We start from the raw sequence: 23,431 nt of genomic DNA, 5'->3' as shown, positions 1-23,431 counted from the left end.
GGGATAAGTGTTTGAAGACGAGGACATTGTGAAGGTGATGAGATTGTGATCAGAGAGAGGAAAGGGGGTGTTTGTGAGGTTGTAGGAAGTGAAAACAAGGTCTAATGTATTCTCATCAGAGTGACTGGAGGACTGTATACATTGTCCTAATGCAAAAGATGAGGTATGGTTGGAGAGTTGGGATGTGGCCAGGTTGTTCACATTAATGGGGATGTTAAAATCTCTGAGAATGATCGTGGGTATTTCAGAGGAGAGAAAGTAGGGTAGCCAAGCAGAGAAGTCATCCAGAAAGCGAGACACTGGTCCAGGACAACGATAGATCACTGCAATCCTCAGAGAAATGGGAGAAAACAGCCGAATGCAGTAAGTCTCAAAAGAAGAGAAAGATAGAGAGGGAGGGTTAGTGAGGACTTGAAAGGTGCTCAGTGGAGATAGAAGCAAACCAATGCCACCTCCTTTCTGACATCTGGGTGAGTGGGTCCAGAGAAGGCCTCCATAGGATATTGCTGCGGGAGAAGCAGAATCTGCTGCTTGAAGCCAGGTTTCTGTAATTGCTAGTAGGTTAAGGGAGTGGTAGACAAAAAAGGTCATGGACAGAGGTGAGATTATTACAGACAGAGCGGGCATTCCAGAGTGCACATGAAAAAGGGAGGGTGGTTTTTAGGAGCATGGGGATAGAGATTAAATTGAGTGGATTGCAGCAGAGACTCTGCTCTCTCCTGGTTCTCCTTCTACCTATCACAGTGCTCCTTCAGTGTTACCTATAACTCTGTCTCCTCCTCTTCACTCCCTCTTTCTATAGGGGTCCCTCAAGGTTCTGTCCTTGGACACCTTCTCTTCTCCATCTACACCTCCTCCCTTGGTCACTTGATAAACTCCCATGGCTTCAAGTACCATCTCTATGCTGATGACACACAAATCTATCTGTCTACTCCTCACCTCACCCCTTCAGTCTCCTCTCGCATTACTAACCTACTAAGTGACATATCATATTCCAAATCTTGTAGACTTCACTTCCAACATCTCCAAGATACACCCGTTTCTGAAACAACTAAGCAACTTATTAACTTCCCTGTTATCTCTCGCCTTGACTATTGTAACTCCCTCCTCATTGCCCTACCACACCGCAGGCTATCCCCTCTTCAGTCTATCATGAATGCTGCTGCCAGACTCATCCACCTTACTAACCGTTCTGTATCTGCCACCCCTCTCTGTCAATCCCTCCACTGGCTTCCCATTGCCCAACGGATAAAATTCAAAACATTAACATATAAACCATTTATAACTCTGCCCCAAATTACATCACCAATTTTGTCTCCAACTATTATTATACAGTATTTATATAGCGCCAAAGGGTTTGCTCAGCGCTGTACAATAGCAGGGGGACAAGACAGTAACAATACACAAGGGGTTCGAGGGCCCTGCTCTTTCGAGCTTACCCAAACTGTACTCTCCGCTCCTTGCACGACCTCCTACTCTCTAGCTCCCTTGTCCCCTTCTCCCATGCTCATCTCCATGACTTCTGCAGAGCCTCCCCCATCCTCTGGAACTCTCTACCCCAATCTATCCAACTATCGCCTACTCTGCCCACTTTTAGGTGATCTCTATAAACCTATCTCTTCAGGGAAGCCTATCCTGCCTTCAGCTAATAATGGAATCTTCTATTCTTCCTATCAGTCCATCCCCCACAGTTATTACCTTTTGTACCACCAGCCCCTCCCTCCTAGATTGTAAGCTCCAAGGAGCAGGGCCCTCCTATCCCTCTTGTATTGGACTGTATTGTTGCTGTATTGTCTCCCTATATATTGTAAAGCGATGAGCAAACTGTTGGCGCTATATATTGTACATCCTCGGATTGTACAAAGTCCCTCCAAGAGGGGGCATACAATACAGTACATCCTTGGAATGAACCAATTCCCTCCGAGGTGGGGGGGCATACCATACGGTACATCTTTGGAATGTACCAATTCCCCCTGTGAGGGGACATACCATACGGTACATCCTCGTAATGTACCAATTTCTTCCGAGAGGGGGCATACCATACGGTACATCCTCAGAAAGTACCAAATCCCTCCTAGAGGGGGCATACCATAAGGTACATCCTCGGAATGTACTAATTCCCTCCGAGAGGGGGAAAACCATACAGTACATCCTCGGAATGTACCAAGTACCTCTCGAAGGGAATGGGTACATTCCGAGGATGTATCGTATGGTATGCCCCCTCTTGGAAGGAATTGGTACATTTCGAGGATGTACCGTGTGGTATGCCCCCTCACAGAGGGAATTGGTACATTCCGAGGATTTAACTTATGGTATGCCCCCTCTCAGAGGGAATTGGTACATTCCGAGGACATGTACCAATTCCCTCTGTGAGGGGGCATACCATACGGTACATCCTCGGAATGTACAAAGTCCTTCCGAGAGGGGGCATACCATACGATACATCCTCGGAATGTACCCATTCCCTTCGAGAGGGGGCATACCATACGGTACATCCTCGCAATGTACCAATTTCTTCCGAGAGGGGGCATACCATACGGTACAACCTCTGAATGTTCCAAATCCCTCCTAGAGGGGGCGTACCATACGGTACATCCTCAGAATGTACCAATTCCCTCCGTGAGGGGGCGCACCATACGGTACATGCCCTGAATGTACCAATTCCCTTCGAGAGGGGGCGTACCATAGAGTACATCCTCGGGAATGTACCAATTCCCTCCGAGAGGGGGAAAACAATAAGGTACATCCTCGGAATGTACCAAGTATCTCCGAGGGGGGGCAAACCATACGGTACATCGTCGGAATGTACCAATTCCCTCTGAGAGGGGGCATACCATTTGGTAAATCCTCAGAATGTACCAATTTCCTCCGTGAGGGGGCATACCATACGGTACATCCTCGGAATGTACCCATTCCCTTCGAGAGGGGGCATACCATACGGTACATGCTCGGAATGTACCAATTCCCTCCATGAGGGGGCATACCATATGGTACATCCTCGGAATGCACCAATTTCTTCCGAGAGGGGGCTTACAATACGGTACATCCTCAGAGTGTACCAAATCCCTCCTAGAGAGGGCATACCATACGATACATCCTCTGAATGTACCAAATCCCTCCGAGAGGGGGCATACTATACGGTACATCCTCACAATTTACCAATTCCCTCCTAGAGGGGGCATACCATACGGTACATCCTCGGAATGTACCAATTTCCTCTGAGAGGGGGCATACCATTTGGTACATCCTCAGAATGTACCAATTCCCTCCTGGAGGGGGCATACCATACGGTACATGCTCTGAATGTACCAATGCCCTCCGAGAGGGGGCATACCATAAGGTACATCCTCGGAATGTGCCAATTCCCTCTAAGAGGGGGAAAACTATACGGTACATCCTTGGAATGTACCAATTCCCTGCTTGAGGGGGCATACCATACGGTACATCGTCGGAATGTACTGTGACAGTAGGCAGGTGAAATCACCTGGTTGCGTCCTGGATGGACGATATATTTATCCGAGGTTCAGGCTTTATGGGGATTTGTACCACTAGAGGGAAGTGCTGAGTCCTTCAGCACTGAGGTAATGAGCCCAGCTGAAGGTAGTGGGCTCATTAAGACCTGTATAAAGCTTCCCAGAATGCTTAGGGAGTTGCTCCACCCTGGAACCAGATCTGTGCCTGAACTGTCTGGGGAGCTGACCTGTTATCTGTGTGCAGAGAGACCAAAGCCTGTGTGGCTAGCCTCCAAGTACTAGCAACTAGGTATAGCAGCAGGCTGTACCTAGTGGGTAGCTAGGGAAAGCTGTTGTTGCAGTAAGTAGCCAAGTTGGCCAGGATTTATTTTGATGTTTCTTTTTGGTTTACCATTTTTTCTGTAAATATTGTAAATAAATTGCACCTGTTTGTTTTCACCTCCACTGTTGTTGTGCTGTGCCTATCTTTTTGTGTTGTGCACCCATCCAGGGGGTCACACACACCCGCTGCCGAGCGAACCCCGTTACAGTACCAATTCCCTGCTTGAGGGGGCATACCATACAGAACATCCTCGGAATGTACCAATTCCCTCCTTGAGGGGGCATACCATACGGTACATCCTCGGAATGTACCAATTTCCTCTGAGAGGGCGCATACCATAGGGTACATCCTCGGAATGTACCAATTCCCTCCGAGAGGGGGCATACCATAAAGTACATCCTCTGAATGTACCAATTCCCTCCTAGAGGGGGCATACCATACGGTACATGCTCTGACTGTACCAATTCCCTCCTAGAGGGGGCATACCATACGGTACATCCTTGGAATGTACCAATTCCCTCAAAGAGGGGGCATACCATAAGGTACTTCCTCGGAATGTTCCAATTCCTTCCAAGAGGGGGAAAACCATACGATACATCCTCGGAATGTACCAATTCCCTCTGAGAGGGGGCATACCATACGGTACATCCTCGGAATGTACCAATTCCCTGCTTGAGGGGCCATACCATAGGTACATCCTCGGAATGTACTAATTCCCTCCGAGAGGGGGAAAACCATACAGTACATCCTCGGAATTTACCAATTCCCTCCGAGAGGGGGAAAACCATAAGGTACATCCTCGGAATGTACCAAGTATCTCCGAGGGGGGGCAAACCATACAGTACATCGTCGGAATGTACCAATTCCCTCTGAGAGGGGGCATACCATTTGGTAAATCCTCAGAATGTACCAATTCCCTCCGTGAGGGGGCATACCATACGGTACATCCTCGGAATGTACCAATTCCTTCCGAGAGGGTGCATATCATACGGTACATCCTCGGAATGTACCCATTCCTTTCGAGAGGGGGCATACCATACGGTACATGCTCGGAATGTACCAATTCCCTCCATGAGGGGGCATACCATATGGTACATCCTCGGAATGCACCAATTTCTTCCGAGAGGGGGCATACAATACGGTACATCCGCAGAGTGTACCAAATCCCTCCTAGAGAGGGCATACCATACGATACATCCTCTGAATGTACCAATTCCCTCCGAGAGGGGGCATACCATGCGGTACATCCTCACAATTTACCAATTCCCTCCTAGAGGGAGCATACCATACGGTACATCCTCGGAATGTACCAATTTCCTCTGAGAGGGGGCATACCATTTGGTACATCCTCAGAATGTACCAATTCCCTCCTAGAGGGGGCATACTATACGGTACATGCTCTGAATGTACCAATGCCCTCCGAGAGGGGGCATACCATAAGGTACATCCTCGGAATGTGCCAATTCCCTCTAAGAGGGGGAAAACTATACGGTACTTCCTTGGAATGTACCAATTCCCTGCTTGAGGGGGCATACCATACGGTACATCGTCGGAATGTACAAATTCCTTCCAAGAGGGGGAAAACCATACGGTACATCCTCGGAATGTACCAATTCCCTCTGAGAGGGGGCATACCATACGGTACATCCTCGGAATGTACCAATTCTCTGCTTGAGGGGGCATACCGTACGGTACATCGTCGGAATGTACCAATTCCATGCTTGAGGGGGCATACCATACGGTACATCCTCCGAATGTACCAATTCCCTGCTTGAGGGGCCATACCATAGGTACATCCTTGGAATGTACCAATTCCCTCCGAGAAGGGGCAAACTATACAGTACATCCTCAGAATATACCATTTTCCTCTGAGAGGGGGCATACCATACGGTACATCCTCGGAATGTACCAATTCCCTCCGAGAGGTGGCATACCATAAGGTACATCCTCAGAATGTACCAATTCCCTCCGAGAGGGGAAAAACCATACGGTACATCCTTGGAAAGTACCAAGTATCTCCGAGAGGGGGCAAACCATAGGGTACATCCTCGGAATGTACCAATTCCCTGCTTGAGGGGGCATACCATACAGTACATCCTCGGAATGTACCAATTCCCTGCTTAAGGGGGCATACCATACGGTACATCCTCGGAATGTACCAATTCCCTGCTTAAGGGGGCATACCATACGGTACATCCTTGGAATGTACCAATTCCCTGCTTGAGGGGGCAAACTATACAGTACATCCTCGGAATGTACCAATTTCCTCTGAGAGGGGGCATACCATACGGCACATCCTCAGAATGTACTCTCTCGGAGAGGGGGTATACCATACAGTACATCCTCAGAGTGTACCAAATTCCTCCGTGAGGGGGCATACCATATAGTAAATCCTCACACTGTACCAAGCCCCTCCGAGAGGGGGCATACCATATAGTATATCTTTGGAATGTACCAACTCCTTCTGAGAGGGGACACACCACATCATACATCCTCTGAATGTACCAATCCCCTCCGGTGGGTGGCGCAGTACATCACATACCCCCCCCTCACACGGCTTCCCCGGAGACCTCAATGACGTCACCCCCAGCACGCCCTCTGCTGTATTCCACAACAATCTCGTGAGAGCTCCACTCCGAAATCACGTGAACTCGCCGATGCCCGGTGCGGATCACGTGATCGCGGTGAGGAGGCGGAGCCCGGACGGTGAGCAGTCAGGAGCGGATGGCGGGCGGATAGAGGTAAGTGAGGGCGGGGGAGGGGAAGTGTGTGTACAGAGGACTCATCACTGCCTGCAGCTGTCAGAGCGCCCCCTACCGGTGCTGTGCCGGAGGTGTCACCGTTATGTCATCTACTTGGCTCTCCGCCTGTGTGCGCTCCCTCCTCCCCCTCCATATACACCGTGTATATGTACAGAGACTGACCCGAGCACACTGACCGGAGCTGACACACTCATTTCTGCTGATTATCCTATACCAGTCCCATGGCCAGGATTGTGGCTTCCTATAGCAGACATGCAGTGTACGGTCAGCTGACTATGTATGATGTATATAGAGGTCAGTTCGGGTCATGCGACCTTAAAGGGTTGACCTTTCCCCCCAAACAACTTCCTGTGCAGATAAAGGGTCAGCACACTGGCTAAATGGTTAGAACTTCCACCTGACAGTACTAGGGTCATTGGTTCAAATCCCAACCACGGCACCTCCTGCCTGGAGTTTGTATGTTCTCCCTGTGCCTGCGTGGGTTTCCTCCGGGTACTCCAGTTTTCTCCCACAAAAAAAGACATGCTGGTAGGTTAATTGGCTCTAAATGTATGTATGTATGTATGTGAATTAGATTGTGAGCTCTTATGAGTAGGGCCCTCTTAACCACTTTCAAGTCCGGACACTTTCACCCCCTTCCTGTCCAGGCCAATTTTCACCTTTCAGCGTTATCACACTTTGACAATTGCGTGGTCATGCAACACTGTACTCATGAATTTTATTAGCTTTTTTTTAGACAAGTAAAGCTTTATTTTGGTGGTATTTATTCACCACTGGGATTTTTATTTTTTTTGCTATATAGATTAAAAAGTCCAACAATTTTGAAAATGTTTTTCTTCTAACATTTTGCAAATAAATAACATTTCTTCATAAATCTTGCCCAAAATGTATTCAGTTATCTTTTTAGTAAAAAAAAAAAAACCCCAAATTAGTTTATCACCAAAAATTATAATTTTCAAAAAAGATTTTCACATTTTTACTTTTTTTTTTTATATTATTGTTTTTTTTAACGTACTGTCACCCTAGCATTACAGGGTTACCATAGTGACACTGTACTACTTGTGGGGGGTGATGAAGAATTTTTTTTTTTTTTTTTTTACACTGATTGCTTTTACACCTATAAAGGCTATAAAAGCAATCATTTCTCCTTCTCTCTGGCTGCATTCTTGTGGCCATTGAGAAATACTGTGTGAGCTGTGATTGGTCACGGCTTGTCACACGGTACAGGCTGTTGTGAATAGCCTTGTACCATGGGACCTCTGTGATCATTCACAGATTTCACACGTAGTAAGCAATGATGTCAGAAGTGACATTTTGCTTACTACTCTTCATGTGATCACTGATTGGCCAATCAGTGATCACATGATTGGGACATCACACAGAGGTCCCATACAACGATCGGTGTTCCGCACAACACAGCGGGCACTGGATCCCAGGGAGCGCGCACAAGCAGGGAGCGGGGAGGCTGTTTATAACCGGCCACCCGCCCCTGCACTGCTCCCGTCTGGCGGTTTATATACATGGGCCGGACAGGAAGTGGTTAATCCTATTGTTTTGGTTGTATTGTAGTTGTTTTGTCTCCCTTTATATTGTAAAGCGCTGTGCAAACTATTGGCGCTATATAAGTCCTGTATAATAATAGTAATCTACCACCAACATGGTTTATGGGCTGTATTGAGTTGAATTATACCAGCCCCACACTGGATTTGTGACTTGGTGTTGATTTTTTTATGAATTTTATATTATTGGACAATAAAACAGTTTTAATTCTTGATATACTGCCTGTTGGTTGGACATGGTATCGATCCATTGGTCACTCCAGCACCACCTTATGGCTTTATACCAATAGCACTCTTTATTTGTTCTTATCCTATTCAGAGGCCAGTATGGCAGCTTCCTTGGCTGTAGGGATGAGCCCAGGTGTGTTCAGACACGAGTCCGATCCTTCCTAAGCTTTCCCGCCTGGAAGCTGTCAAAGCTGACAGAGGTATTTGCCGCCCCACAGACACTTGTACAGCCATGGCCAAAAGTTTTGAGAATGACACAAATATTAATTTTCACAAAGTCTGCTGCCTCAGTTTTTATGCTGGCAATTTGCATATACTCCAGAATCCTATGAAGAGTGATCAGATGAACTGCAATTAATTGCAAAATCTTTCTTTGCCATGACAGTGAACTTAAGCCCAAAAAACATTTCCATTGCAGTTTAGCCCTGCCACAAAAGGACCAGCTGACATCATGTCAGTGATTCTCTTGTTAACACAGGTGTTGACCAGGACAAGGCTGGAGATCACTCTGTCATGCTGATTGAAATAGAATAACAGACTGGAAGCTTTAAAAGGAGAATGGTGCTTGAAATCATTGTTCTTCCAATGTTAGCCATGGTTACCTTCAAGGAAGTGTGCAGTCATCATTGCTTTGCACACAAAGGGATTCACAGGCATTAATATTGCTACTAAGGCTGCATCTAAATCAACCATTTATCGGATCATCAAGAACTTCAAGGAGAGAGGTTCAGTTGTTGTGAAGAAGGCTTCAGGGCTACCAAGAAAGTCCAGCAAGCACCTACACCATCTCCTATAGTTGATTCAGCTGTGGGATTGGGGCAGCACCAGTGTAGAGTTTGCTCAGGAATGACAGCAGGCAGGTGTGAGTCCATTTGCACACACAGTGAGGCGAAGACTTTTGGAGGATGGTCTGGTGTTAAGAAGGGCAGCAAAGAAGCCACTTTTCTCCAGGAAAAACATCAGGGACAGACTGCAAAAGGTACAGGGATTGGACTGCTGAGGACTGGGGTAAAGTCATTTTCTTTGATGAATCCCCTTTCCAATTGTTTGGGGCATTCAGAAAAAACCTTGTCCAGAGAAGAAAAGGTAAATGCTACCATCAGTCCTGTGTCATGCCAGCAGTAAAGCATCCTGAGACCATTCATTTGTGAGGTTGCATCTCAGCCAAGGGAGCGGGCTCACTCACAATTTTGCCTAAGAACACCGCCATGAATAAAGAATGATACAAAAACATCCTGCGAAAGCAGTTTCTCCCAACCATCCATGAACAGTTTGGTGATGAACAATGCCTTTTCCAGCCTGATGGAGCACCTTGCCATAAGGCAAAAGTGATAAGTGGCGTGGGGAACGAAACATCAAAATTTTGGGTCCAGGAAACTTCCCAGACTCATGAAACCCATTGAGATCTTTTGTTGGTCAATCCTCAAGAAACATGTGAACACAAAAAAAACACCCCAAGCATTGATTATGCAAGAATGGGCTGCCATCAGTCAGGATGTGGCCCAGAAGTTGATTGACAGCATGCCAGGGTGAATTGCTGAAGTCTTGAAAAAGAAGTCAACACTACAAATATTGACTCTTTGCATAAACGTAATATAATTGTCAATAAATGCCTTTGACACTTATGAAATGCTTGTAATTGTACTTCAGTATACTATCGTAACATCTGACAAAAAGATCGAAAAGCAGTAGTCTTTGGGAAAATTCATATTTTGTCATTCTCAAAACGTTTGGCCAGGGCTGTATGCAGGGCAGAGACTGCCTCTACCACCTATCATGCTTTGACAGCTTCCCAGTGGGATAGCCGTGTCCAAACACATCTGTGCTCATCACTAGCTGTAAAGGATAGGAGGGTCTACGTCCACTTTGAAGACTAATGCAGGCCATAGATGGGGAGAAAACCGGCCCATTTTTCTTTAAAAAAAAAACGAAAAATCGGTCGTTCAATCGGCCGACATTACCAGTAACGGTAAAAAAAATCAGCCGATTTTCATCCAGTCTACAGCCGGCAAAAAGTGTCTCTGCAGAGAGCTCCGCTATTTCTTTGACAGTTCTTTGGCATTTATAGCGGCTGCAACATTGTATCTATGTGTATCCATTTCAGATACAGATGTTTTTATTCGGAAACAGATACAATGTTGCAGCTGCTATAAATGTCAAGGAACTGTCAAAGAAATAGCAGAGCTCTCTGCAGGGACACTTTTTGCCGGACTGGAATTCTTCTTCTCCTCTTCCTCCCTCTACCGATTAAAAAAAAATCTGCCGAAAAACGGCCGACCTGTTAACCCACTAACGATCCGAAAATCGGCCGATTTTTATTTTCGGCCAAAAAATCGGCTGATTTTTGACCCATCTATCGCCTGCATTAGCTCACCTTTTTCCTGAAAATAGCCTATGTAGTTAGGGGCCCCAGCAGACATTAAGGCTCTGTGTACACAAGCCTACCTTGACCGCCGGTCACGGGAAACCGCAAATCGCGGCAACCACGGTACCACGATTTTGCTGCGGTTTTACAGCATTTTGCATTTTCCCATGTTTGGCGGTCAAAACGTTCCTTTCCTGAACGCGATTCTTCCGTGTTCAGAAGAGGAAGGTTTAACCTCTCCTAAACTCTGCTAAAAGCTTTATGGAGTTGAGTTTAGAAGCTTTGGCAAAAAAATGTCAAAAGCTCCTGAACTCGAGTTTAAGAGCTGCTCGTGTACATAAAGCCTAAACTGTGCAACTTTGTAAAATGTTCAGTAATATTATTGTCATGCCTGTAGGCCATTTGGGTTCCCTCAGAAGCCTGGCCTGAAAACTCCCAGCTGGCAACCTCCATGTCCTGGTTTGTTGCCAGCAGATAGTGAGCTTCAATAGGGCAGTTTCATTGGAATGTTGTGAGCAAAAGCCAGACTGCAGGGAGTCAAGGAGATTATCAGTGAAGTCAGTGAGGTGGCAGTTTATATGGTTCTGGGCAAGGCTCTCAAGATGTTTGGATGCAAACAGGAGCAGAGAGATGGATCTTCAGTGGAACTATAGGCAAAACTTTTTTTTTTTCACCATCTGTATTACATTTGGGAGATTTCCTTTAACTTCCTGTCCCATCGCCAAACAGGATGTGAGAGGAAATCCTTGCATATTAAGGGAATTTCTTGGGGGACCCCCGGGTCACGAGAATGTGTCCCTATTGGAAGATTTCCCCTCTTACTTTTCTGGGGACAACCCAAAGTTTGGGGATTTTCTTTTACTTTCAATGATATAGGTAAACGGGGCAAATCGAGAGGGGAAATCTCCCTAACTGGGGCACAGACAGCAATAAAAACCAAACATGTCAAGATGATTTAAAATTACACACTTGGTACCTCACATGTATTACTGTGTGGTAAAATCACTGTTTACATATGCGTGCAGGAACTGCATTTGCACAGGGGGACAGGGGATGCTTTAAAAACATTTTTTAGTGTAAATTTTTTAAAAAATTGAATTTTATTTAATTCTTTAAATGTTTTTAATGCAACGTAATTGCTATCTCAAGGGATGAACAACATCTCTGGTGATAGCTTGGCAGTGACAGGTTCTCTTTATGGGGACATCTGTGGTCTATTAGAAACTGGAAGTAACGAAATCCTTGTCACTTTCAGTTTATCTCGCAGAGAGAACAACAAGATCAGTTCCTTTCTCTGACTTCAGTGCACTGGATGTCACTGGCTGGAGCAGTTCTGGGCTACCTGATGGGATAGGAGAACCCGGGAAAAGTGGTGGCGGGAGTGAGGGACCCCCTTTTTGCTGCCTGTTGAAGTGATTGAGTGGTTTTATGGCCACTCAAATCATTTCTACATTTAAAAGGCATTGCTGGCTGAATATTTTGATACTGGGATGATTCCTGTAGCTGCCTGATCCCTCCTCTACCCTTCAGGGCATCTGATTAAACAGCGATCTCTTTGATCATCTGCTGGCCAGGGAAACTCAACACTGAAACTGCAAATGATGAAAGGCTTAATGTTTCTGGCTTCATCAGTCACTGAGAAGACGGGGGAATGGATGTTTCTGGATCTTCTCTGTTGGCAGCTGGCCCAACTACTTACGGCAGTCTCTGGCTCCCTGGTGGAATGAGAGAGCCCAGGAACAGCGGTGGGCAGGGGAGGGGGCCCATTCTGAGCCCTGTAAAAGTGATCAGACGGCTGTAGAGCCACTCACATTATTTTTACATGAAAGCTGGTTGCTGGCTCTAAACCAGTGTTTCTCAACTCCAGTCCTCATGGACCCCCAACAGGTCATGTTTTCAGGATTTCCCTCAGATGAAACAGCTGTGGTAATTACTAAGGCAGTGAAACTGATCAAATCACCTGTGCAAAATAATGAAAATCCTGAAAACATGACCTGTTGGGGGTCCATGAGGACTGGAGTTGAGAAACACTGCTCTAAACAATGACACCAGAATCATGGCTGCTGCTGCAGCTACAATCCTGGTATAACTGATTCTCCTCCAGGATGTTTATATGTGTACACTGGATGGGAGGAGGTTAAGGTAATATCTGGGTTTGTGAAAGCATTTGGTACACAAAAAGTAGATATATATACTTTGTGGCTATTAAGGAATATATTTAAAAGATTTTGTGCCTGAAGTTAATATTCTACATTATTCCTCACTCCTCCAAAAGGCTTCCTCCACACTGTCCATTTGGTCTTGCGTAGTTTCCTATCAAAGGTGTTCTGGCTGGTGGTTGAATCATGACATCATCAAGTGCAATGCAGGTCTTGCAGTCCTACATTGTGTTTGTAAATACAGTGCCTTGAAAAAGTATTCATACCCCTTGAAATTTTCCACATTGTGTCATGTTACAGCCAAAAACGTAACTGAATTTTATTGGGAGTTTATGTGACAGACTAACACAAAGTGGCACAATTGTGAAGTGGAAGGAAAATGATAAATGGTTTTCAAAATGTTTTACAAATATATATCTGAAAAGTGTGGCATGCAATTGTATTCAGCTACCTTTTACTCTTATACCCCTAACTAACATCTAGTGGGACCAATTGCCTTCAGAAGTCACCCAATTAGTAAATAGAGTCCACCTGTGTGTAATTTTAATCTCTGTATAAATACAGCTGTTCTGTGAAGCCCTCAGAGGTTTGTTAGTGAACAAACAGCATCATGAAAGCCAAGGAACACACCGCACAGGTCAGGGATAAAGTTGTGGGGAAGTTTAAACCAGGGTTAGGTTTAAAAAAAAAAAAAAAAATATCCCAAGCTTTGAACATCTCATGGAGCACTGTTCAATCCATTGTCTGAAAATGGAAAGAGTACGGCATAACTGCAAACCTACTAAGATATGGTCGTCCACGTAAACTGACAGACTGGGCAAGGAGAGCATTAATCAGAGAAGCAGCCAAGAGGCCCATGGTAACTCTGGAGGAGCTGCAGAGATCCACAGCTCAGGTGGGAGAATCTGTCCACAGGACAACAACTACTCGTGAACTCCACAAATCTGGCCTTTATGAAAGTATGGCAAGAAGAAAGCCATTGTTAAAAGAAAGCCATAAGAAGTCCAGTTTGCGAGAAGCCATGTGGGGGACACAGCAAACATGTGGAAGAATGTGCTTTGGTCAGATGTGACCAAAATTTTATTTTTTGACCTAAAAGCAAAATGCGATGTATGGCGGAAAACTAAAACTGCACATCAACCTGAACACACCATCCCCACCGTGAAACATGGTGGTGGCAGAATTATGTTGTAGGATGCTTTTCTTCAGCAGGGACAGGAAAGATGGTCAGAGTTGATGGGAAGATGGATTGAGTCAAATACAGGGCAATCTTACAAGAAAACCTGTTCGAGTCTGCAAAAGACTTGAGACTGGGGCGAAGGTTCACCTTCCAGCAGGACAACGACCTGAAACATCCAGCCAGAGCTACAATGGAATGGTTTAGATCAAAGCATATTCATGTGTTAGAATGGCCCAGTCACAGTCCAGACCTAAATCCAATTGAAAATCTGTGGCAAGACTTGAACATTGCTGTTCACAGACGCTCTTCATCCAATCTGACAGAGCTTGAGCTGTTTTGCAAAGAAGATTGGTCAAAAATGTCCCTCTTTAGATGTGCAAAGCCGGTAGAGACATCCCCAAAAAATAAATTTACGTTTTGGTTGTAACATGACAAAATGTGGAGAATTTGGGGTTTGAAGACTTTTTCAAGGCACTGTACATCAAGACAGCACTGGCCAGCCCATAACCTGGAGCATCAATAAAAGGCGAACAGCATTGAAACCTGCCAGGGTGAGGAATAAGGCATTGCAGATTATTCCTTTGCCCCAAGACCTAAGAAGCACGTAACCCTTGCAGTGCAGAGGAGGCCCACTACAGGGTGTCTTATGGTAATTCCCAGGGTTCAGCTGAAAAAGGTGTGTTATTTTGTAGCCTAGAAGTTATTGCTGTGTGCTGTAACAAAAACTGTGAAATCTGCTATACAGTGCAGCATAGGTTCTTCTGGCTGTGCTACCCAGTTTCAAACCTTTCCGGTACATGGATCAAACCGCAACACAGATTAATACTTAAGCATTATTAAACAATAGCCAGTCAGGTCACCTTTACTCTCAAAGTCCTGCCACCACCAAAGAGATTGAAGTAGATATATTTAGTTGTTAGGTTATAGGTTATGTTGAAAGCATTAACTTTTGATGGTCACTTGCTCATGTAGAGATCATTACGTAACTTATCACAGATATTTGGATGTCAAAAGATATTTTGCCTATCACTTGCATAATTGTGCACAGTCCAATCCTAAGTGTGCTTTTTAAGCACTATGGTATCAACTGTCAGATGGAAAATGTCTGCCACAAAGGTCTGCTCAGAATGTCTGGACATCTGGGAGATACTCCATAGAGAGCTCATCCACCATTAAATCCCTCCAACGCTGAGTTATGGACAGAGAAGATCTAAGTCTTTGAGGTGCAATACTGCAAGATTAATCTTCTCCCTTTTTGCAGCAGACTGGAAGGGTACTTGTTCGGGTGTACATGTCATTGTCTTGGTGGTGTGTATACTTTCTAATGGCTATCCATTTTGTGCTTTAAGTCATCTTACCACCCACTAAGTGTAGCCAGTCTGGAGAAATAATTTCCTTGATTGAATGTTCTTCACTGTGCAGTCCTAACCTGAGCCGCACAGCCTTGCTTCAGAAAGGGTCTCTGCCAGGCCCCCTACATCCTGCCCGTGCATTCCACTGTTCCTTATATTGCTCTGCAGGTCCGCTGGAGTCACCCATGAGCAAGGGTGGACTGACAACTCATGGGGCCCCTGTGTCCTTGCCCAAACTCAAAAAAGCCTAGGAAAAAGGTACCAGGGGCATCTCATGGGGCCCCCTACTGACCCTGGGCCCTCGGGCAGTGACTGCGTTTCCAAATGGTCAGTCCGCCCCTGGCCATGAGTACTGCTTCCCATAGGAATTATTAAAGTCATGGCATGCATGTGCAATGCAAAAACGTACAGTTGTCCTCAAGGATTGTTCTGCACTAGTCACCAATATGGTTTTTGTCATTTTTGATATTCACCTCTCATACACACTAGGCAGAAGAGCAAAAGTATAAATGGGCCCATAACTGACAACTTTATAATGCTTTTCCCCCTGGATACCTTTACTGCAGACTGACGTATGTGAGATGATTTACATTTGTTAATGTCATTTTTTTGCAAGGTCACTGGGGAGAGAGCAAAAAAAGTTACTTGTTTAGGGCATGTGTTCTAGGATGTTATAAATGAGAAAGGATAAGCTGGACGTACCCTTTAAGTGTACTTTTCATCTGGATCCTATGATCTCATAACTTCAATACACATGAGCTTACTTACAGTCAGGTTCATAAATATTGGGACATCAACACAATTCTAACATTTTTGGCTCTGTACTTCACCACAATGGATTTGAAATTAAACGAACAAGATGTGCTTCAACTGCAGACTGTCAGCTTTATTTACATCCAAATCAGGTGAACGGTGTAGGAATTACAACAGTTTGCATATGTGCCTCCCACTTGTTAAGGGACCAAAAGTAATGGGACAGAATAATAATCATAAATCAAACTTTCACTTTTTATTACTTGGTTGCAAATCCTTTGCAGTCAAATACAGCCTGAAGTCTGGAACGCATAGACATCACCAGACACTGGGTTTCATCCCTGGTGATGCTCTGCCAGGCCTCTACTGCAACTGTCTTCAGTTCCTGCTTGTTCTTGGGGCATTTTCCCTTCAGTTTTGTCTTCAGCAAGTGAAATGCATGCTTAATCGGATTCAGGTCAGGTGATTGACTTGGCCATTGCATAACATTCCACTTCTTTCCCTTAAAAAACTCTTTGGTTGCTTTTGCAGTCTGCTTTGGGTCATTGTCCATCTGCACTGTGAAGCTGCGTCCAATGAGTTGTGAAGCATTTGGCTGAATATGAGCAGATAATATTGCCCGAAACTCTTCAGAATTCATCCTGCTGCTTTTGTCAGCAGTCACATCAATAAATACAAGAGAACCAGTTCCATTGGCAGCCATACATGCCCACGCCATGACACTACCACCACCATGCTTCACTGATGAGGTGGTATGCTTAGGATCATGAGCAGTTCCTTTCCTTCTCCATATTCTTCTCTTCCCATCACTCTGGTACAAGTTGATCTTGGTCTCGTCTGTCCCTAGGATGTTGTTCCAGAACTGTGAAGGCTTTTTTAGATGTCGTTTAGCAAACTCTAATCTGGCCTTCCTGTTTTTTGAGGCTCACCAATGGTTTACATCTTGTGGTGAACCCTCTGTATTCACTCTGGTGAAGTCTTCTCTTGATTGTTGACTTTGACACACATACACCTACCTCCTGGAGACTGTTCTTGATCTGGCCAAGTGTTGTGAAGGGTGTTTTCTTCACCAGGGAAAGAATTCTTTGGTCATCCACCACAGTTGTTTTCCGTGGTCTTCCGGGTCTTTTGGTGTTGCTGAGCTCACCGGTGCGTTCCTTCCTTCTTTTTAAGAATGTTCCAAACAGTTGTTTTGGCCACGCCTAATGTTTTTGCTATCTCTCTGATGGGTTTGGTTTTTTTTTTTTTCACCCTAATGATGGCTTGCTTCACTGATAGTGACAGCTCTTTGGATCTCATCTTGAGAGTTGACAGCAACAGATTCTAAATGCAAATAGCACACTTGAAATTAACTCTGGACCTTTTATCTGCTCATTGTAATTGGGATAATGAGGGAATAACACACACCTGGCCATGGAACAGCTGAGAAGCCAATTGTCCCATTACTTTTGGTTCCTTAACAAGTGGGAGGCACATATCCAAACTGTTGTAATTCCTACACCGTTCACCTGATTTGGATGTAAATACCCTCAAATTAAAGCTGACAGTCTGCAGTTAAAGCACATCTTGTTCGTTTCATTTCAAATCCATTGTGGTGGTGTATAGAGCCAAAAATGTTAGAATTGTGTTGATGTCCCAATATTTATGGACCTGACTGTATTTTAATCAGGGAAACTAGGAGTAATTTGGTGAGAGAGGGTCAATAAAGTAAATCTCCTCCTTCTGGAAAGAAAGTCTGTTTCACTTAAGGTAAGTTTCCTTGGTATATAAAGGCTACACATCCTGTAGTGATCAGTTAAAACCACTATAAAGAGCTTCCTGAGGAAGTCTGAGATGAAGTTGTAGAACTGTACAAAGCAGTGCAGGACTATGAAAAGATTTACAAAGCAATCAAGTGCACTAGAACTCTTCCCATACCAGGTCACCCTCCCAAGACATGGAACCAAGTCTGTAGGAGGTTGGTGGAGAATGTCACGCTGGAATATATAGTATCTCATGAACCCTGTGCCTAAAGAATGGTCTTAATTTTTACTCTTTGGGATTGATTTACTAAAACCGGTGAGTGCAAAATCTGGTGCAGCTCTGCATAGAAACCAATCACCTTCTGTGTGCAGTATCCGCCCCCCCCCCCCCCCCCCCCAGCCTCCCATAATACTCACCTAAGCCCCTTCTCGATCCAGCGACCCAGGACTCCCTCTTCTCAATGGCTAAGACAATTAATTTTTTAATTATGCCTTTTAGAATCACTTTAAAGTAGTTGTAAACCTCAGACATGAAATATGAATAAAAGCATGTCCATCTAAAGTATGTATTTGTCTCAATTAAGAGCACTAAGTGTCATTTCTGTCTGCTGCCTCATTCCTTTGCTATTAGCAGTCACTTCTGATACGGTTTCCTAACACCAAGAGAAAAATGGTGACAGGGATCAGATTTGTAGATGTGTAACTACAAAGTGTCTTCACAGAATTGGCGGTGACCTCTTTGAAAACTCTTGCCTGGATTAATTATGCTAATGCATGCTATTACTACACTTACCTCCCCCCCCCCCCCCTCCCCTCTTTTTGGTTTTCACTTGGAGTTCAACTTTAATAGATGATAAAAAATTCCCAAAGCACTATGAATTATCTAAGGAAACAGCACAGTATTAGGAAATAATCACTCCTATGACTCATTCAGTATTGTGTGACATAACATATGTTAATGCACCAGAATGTGAAGGTGTAAATGGGTTCTTAAAGTTCCATTTTAGTAACATGTTACACCCATATTACTAAAGTACCAGCTCACCCCCCCCCCCCACGATCTCTCATTGTGATAGTCAGTGGGGGATCCCTTTCCCGCACCCACTTTCAGAATTCCAAAACAGTGTGGCTGTTCTGTGAATGAGTGAACTACAAGTACAGTCTGTCACTGCCACAGATGGCATGTAGTTCTCAATGGACTACAAGGGGGCTCGTGAGCGTGCTCATAGTTCATGGTTCTTCCTGGACTTTAGTAACACTAGTCTGCCCGTATGGGAGATATGGGCAGAAAGCTATACTGAGTGTCTGCAGTAGCCTGACATTGTACTTGCGGTCTGCAGGCTCCTACAAAATAAAACAAATGCAAAATATTTTACCGCCAAAAAATGTGCATTTATTATTTTTATATAGGTGAACTTATCCTTTACAAAAATGTGGGCAGTTGACTTTTTAAGTGTGGTATATATATTTATTTTTTTTTGGTCAAAAGAAATCCTCATGTACTCTTGACTGGTTCCCCCTTGATCCTAATTTCCATGCTTTTGCCCATTCCTTTCTTGTCCCCACTGCCAATATGCTGTTTGAGTACCGTCACATATCACTCAGTATGCGATTGGTGTCACACATGTGATCTAATTAAACTGTTCTAGTATTTACAAAGATCCTTTCCAAGTTTTTAGGTTGATTTGTCTGTCTGTATCAGTTTGCACAACATTTAAAACATTTGGGGTTCACTGTTGGTCTAAAGGGAGTATTTAAAATGACAATTCATAGTCTGCACATGGTGACTGGCCTCTCGTGACACTTGGGAACTTCAGCAGGGAAAGCTTGTCATTGGTGTTCCTTGCTGTGCTTCTTGCAGCACACAGAAAATTCAGCAGTGAGAATCAGAACTCTAGTAGTGAGATCTTGCTAGAGTCCAACAGAGGAATAAATCAATATGTTATTTATTTAAAGCTGAAGTTTGGTGATCTTTTTTTTAAAATCAGCACCATAGTCCGTTATATTGTAAAGCGCTGAGCAAACTGTTGGCGCTATATAAATCCTGTATAATAATAATAGACAGTACTTACATGAATGGCAAGTGTCCCATGTACTGGTGGCTGCTCTGTTCCTTGAGATCTTGCCACCTCTGTCCCCACATATACCCACACAGCTGTGATCTTCTAGTGCTACGAGGGGTTAGTACAAGGGGCTCCACCTGTCACTGGTAGCCATCAAAAGTGCTGACCATGCCCGCCCTTTTTGCCCACACCGAATAGCGCGCTTTGAATGGAGGTGGCAGACCACTGTCATCCATTCACAGCAGGAACTGAAAGTAGAGATTCTATGAGTGGAGTAGGGGGGCAGTAAGGGCAGGCATTGTTGACACTTTTTACAAGTGCCTGTGACAGATGGAGCCGCTTATTTTAATCCCCGCAGCACTGGAAAATCACAGCTGTGGGGGTATCGGGGGGCAGAGGAATGAAGATTTCAAGGAACAGAGCATCCACCAGTACACAGGACTCTTCTTGTTCATTGTAAGTAGTGTCACTGGTGCTGATTTAAAAAAATAAATCAGTAAACTTCAGTTTTAAAAGGAATTTGTATTTTTAGATGTTTTAGCTTTTACTAAATTTGGTTTAATTAATGGAAACGTAAGTTATTGTGTTTAAAAAAATGGGTAGATGTTGAAATCAGTACATTCAACCGTTTAACATTTCACCTCCTTTCCTGGCATCTAATTTGAAGTCTAGTATAGACATGAAATAATTTTGTCTGTCCCGCCCACGTTACCACAATTTGGCTTGCAATCCTTCTTGAGTCGCTGACACACAGCAAGTATACAGATCAGAAAAGTCATAGTGAAGGTTGCTGTATTCTTGTTCCTGGTCAGAGACATTAAAAGTGCTAAAGCCACCGGATCACCATGACAAGCAGGGAGCTAGCATTTATAGAAGAAGAGGTCATCAATGGTGGACTCCATACTTCCTCAGTGAAGGTGTGTATGTGACTGGTTTAACTACAACCAAGAGTTCCTAATGCTTCACCTAACTTCTTTAGGGGATCTTGGTGAGTGAAACCACTGGGCTTCATCTGATTTTAATATGTAAGTATTTGGCCCTGTTCCTTTTTGCTATGACATTTTTAGCATGGATATTTGGGACACACGGGCACTCCTATGTGTACAGAACTAAACAAACTAGCAACTGAATTGTGTGTTAGTTTGTTCCACCCTACATGGATTAAAATGTAGCAGTTGTTTCACTTGGCCCAAACTAGACCCAGTGGATACTGTATTACAATCACCTGACATCTATGGAGTGACCTTTGTCAGTATATGATATCATCTCTGTGGTTTCCTCTCAGGGCAGGTCATATGGCTGATCTCATCTGATACCTTGTGAGAGGACAAAGTCTATAGTATATTTGTTGGAGAGAGCAGTGTTGTTTGTGTAGCCTTCATTGACTGTTCTATTATGTTGCAGAATCAGGGAATGTCTTCATTGGAGGCACCTCCACCCTCCAACTCCTTGAAGACCGATGAGATGATGGAGACACCAATGACCTATGAGGCTGTAGTTCCTCACTGGTTTTTCCAGATACAGGACACCAAGGGATCCTGGAGCCCATTCAGCAAAGAAGATTCTGACAAACTGGAGGAAGCATATTGTTCTGGTATAGTACATACGGCAATGACAAAGGGCACTAATAGATGGAAGCAGCTATAGCCATGAATGACAGGAGTCAGCATGTTCAGTAGGGACCTGCCGAGATTCGATCTATCTATGGGCAGGCTGGTTGTACTCCACTTCAGTACAACCAGTCTACAGTTATTTTTTTTTCATCAACCACCACCGGCGGCTATAGTAGCCGGCAGTGATCAATGTATTCTAATGGCTGGGAAACCTCCCACTGTCAGAATACAATAGCTCTTTGGGAGGGAAGGAGGGAGGGACTGACTGTGGTGATGGGGGAATCGAGCAATTTCTTTCCTGCAACCTGTGGTTACAGGAAAGAAAACTGCTTAATGTATGGCCTGCTTTAGTGTCAATCTATTGAACATGTCCAACCTATTTGAAAACAAAAAGATGTATGGTTAAATGAGCTACCCAGCTGGAATGACAATTGTATTCTCTGATCTGGGAGGACCACCAGAGCACTCACAAATCTCTATATGACATATATTAACCAAAATATGGAACAGCAAAAAAGTGAACATATGAAGAGTGTCAGAAATCAAGACTTACTTTCAGAGAGATGTTAGTATAATAACTTTGAGAACAAATCTAACTTTCGCTTTAAAGGGATTGGAAAATGTATAGGTAAAATAGAAGTCCTGTTTGGTGCAAAAGCATTTAAGTAATTGGATTTGTGAATCTGGAAAATAATCCCATTAACTTTGAAGTTAATTAGCTTGGCAATCCTTTTAAGCTGCTAAGAAATAAATCTGTCTTTTACTTAAAGCTGTAGCATCACCTATCTGCAGGTAATACCGCAATCGGCGCGCTGCTAATATGTGGAATACAACTTGGGGACAAAATGCAGTTAAAGCTCAATCAAACTTTCAGTTTAAATTAGGCAAAAACATTCCAGGTGCATCAAAAGAAAAGGTGCGCAAAGTCTTAGAGTTCATTTTCTTTAAAAATCAACCTCGGCTTGAGCAGGAAAGCCTGTCCCCTATCATACTGTAGAGAAGGACCCTGTGCAAGCAGTAGTCTCTCTGTAGGGGTCTGACACACCCCATTGAGACTTACAGCTAGAGCCATCCAATTTGCAGGGAGCAGAAGCTTCGCCAGTTAGTTCACAGACCGGTTGGGAGTCTGGGCAGTGGCAAAGGGTTCCCAGCTTTGCCGCTTCTTTTTCTGTGCAGCCATACATTTCGGGGTGTGGGGAGATGGGTTTCATTAGAGAGCATTTTATCACAGAGAGGTGAAACAATTCTTCAGCTATGTATTTCCCTTGAGTTGCCTGTTGATAACCTCATGTATATATTTTTTTGTATAACTCATTTTTAGTAGCAATATTTTGATGGCATTTTACTTGTTCTGTTATTAGGACAAAACCCAAACAGTATTGTGATCCCAGTGTGTGGAGGACGATATGACGTGTATTTGGGGAGCCGTCGGAGGCTGTCTGTGTACTGGGATGAGGAGGATTCTTTGGTGCAGAGGTGTACCTGGTTCTACAAAGGGGATAAAGACAGCAAATATATCCCTTACTCAGAGAACTTCAGTGAGATCCTAGAGGTAATTCATCTCTTACTCCTGATACTGTCCAGTGAATCCAAACTGTCACCAATTTTTCCTTTCCATAAATAATTTTTATTCACTTATAATGTGCCTCCGAACTTGCTAGAAAAATGTCTGCTTCAAGAAGAGTCAGTTCACTAGTACAGCCCCCTCCCTCCTTGTATGTCCTAGCATTTTCCTCTTCTGGGAGTGTCTCATTACTGCCTGTGCTGACCTAGCTCCTCTTCCCCTAACCTCCCTCTCCTACACAACCTTTTATGTAGCTACAAGGGGGAGTGAAGCAGTGTACTATAGGATGATACTTG

The 23,431-nt window shown here is 44.3% G+C and overlaps 1 protein-coding gene across 3 annotated transcripts in view; it reads left to right on the top strand.

The window, feature by feature from the left end:
* The first annotated feature begins 6,382 nt into the window (after window positions 1-6,382).
* DDHD2 (DDHD domain containing 2) overlaps window positions 6,383-23,431 on the top strand; it is a 53,311-nt gene continuing 36,262 nt past the window's right edge. Inside the window, exons 1-3 of one of the 3 annotated variants that reach the window (XM_089661309.1) lie at window positions 6,383-6,536; window positions 21,363-21,552; window positions 22,933-23,123. In XM_089661309.1, the coding sequence (XP_089517435.1) occupies window positions 6,453-6,536; window positions 21,363-21,552; window positions 22,933-23,123 (465 nt within the window). In that variant the 5' untranslated portion in view covers window positions 6,383-6,452. Of the gene's footprint in view, window positions 6,537-6,940; window positions 7,086-21,362; window positions 21,553-22,932; window positions 23,124-23,431 lie in introns of those variants that run through there. The other 2 variants (XM_089661308.1, XM_089661310.1) reach the window with 2 other exon arrangements.

The sequence above is a fragment of the Staurois parvus genome, unplaced genomic scaffold (assembly GCF_062004578.1).
Source record: "Staurois parvus isolate SC_StPar_1 unplaced genomic scaffold, SC_StPar_1.0 ptg001328l, whole genome shotgun sequence".
Classification (NCBI taxonomy): domain Eukaryota; kingdom Metazoa; phylum Chordata; class Amphibia; order Anura; family Ranidae; genus Staurois; species Staurois parvus.
The sequence above is the reverse complement of the archived record's forward strand: the minus strand, read 5'-3'. Positions and strand labels throughout refer to the sequence as shown.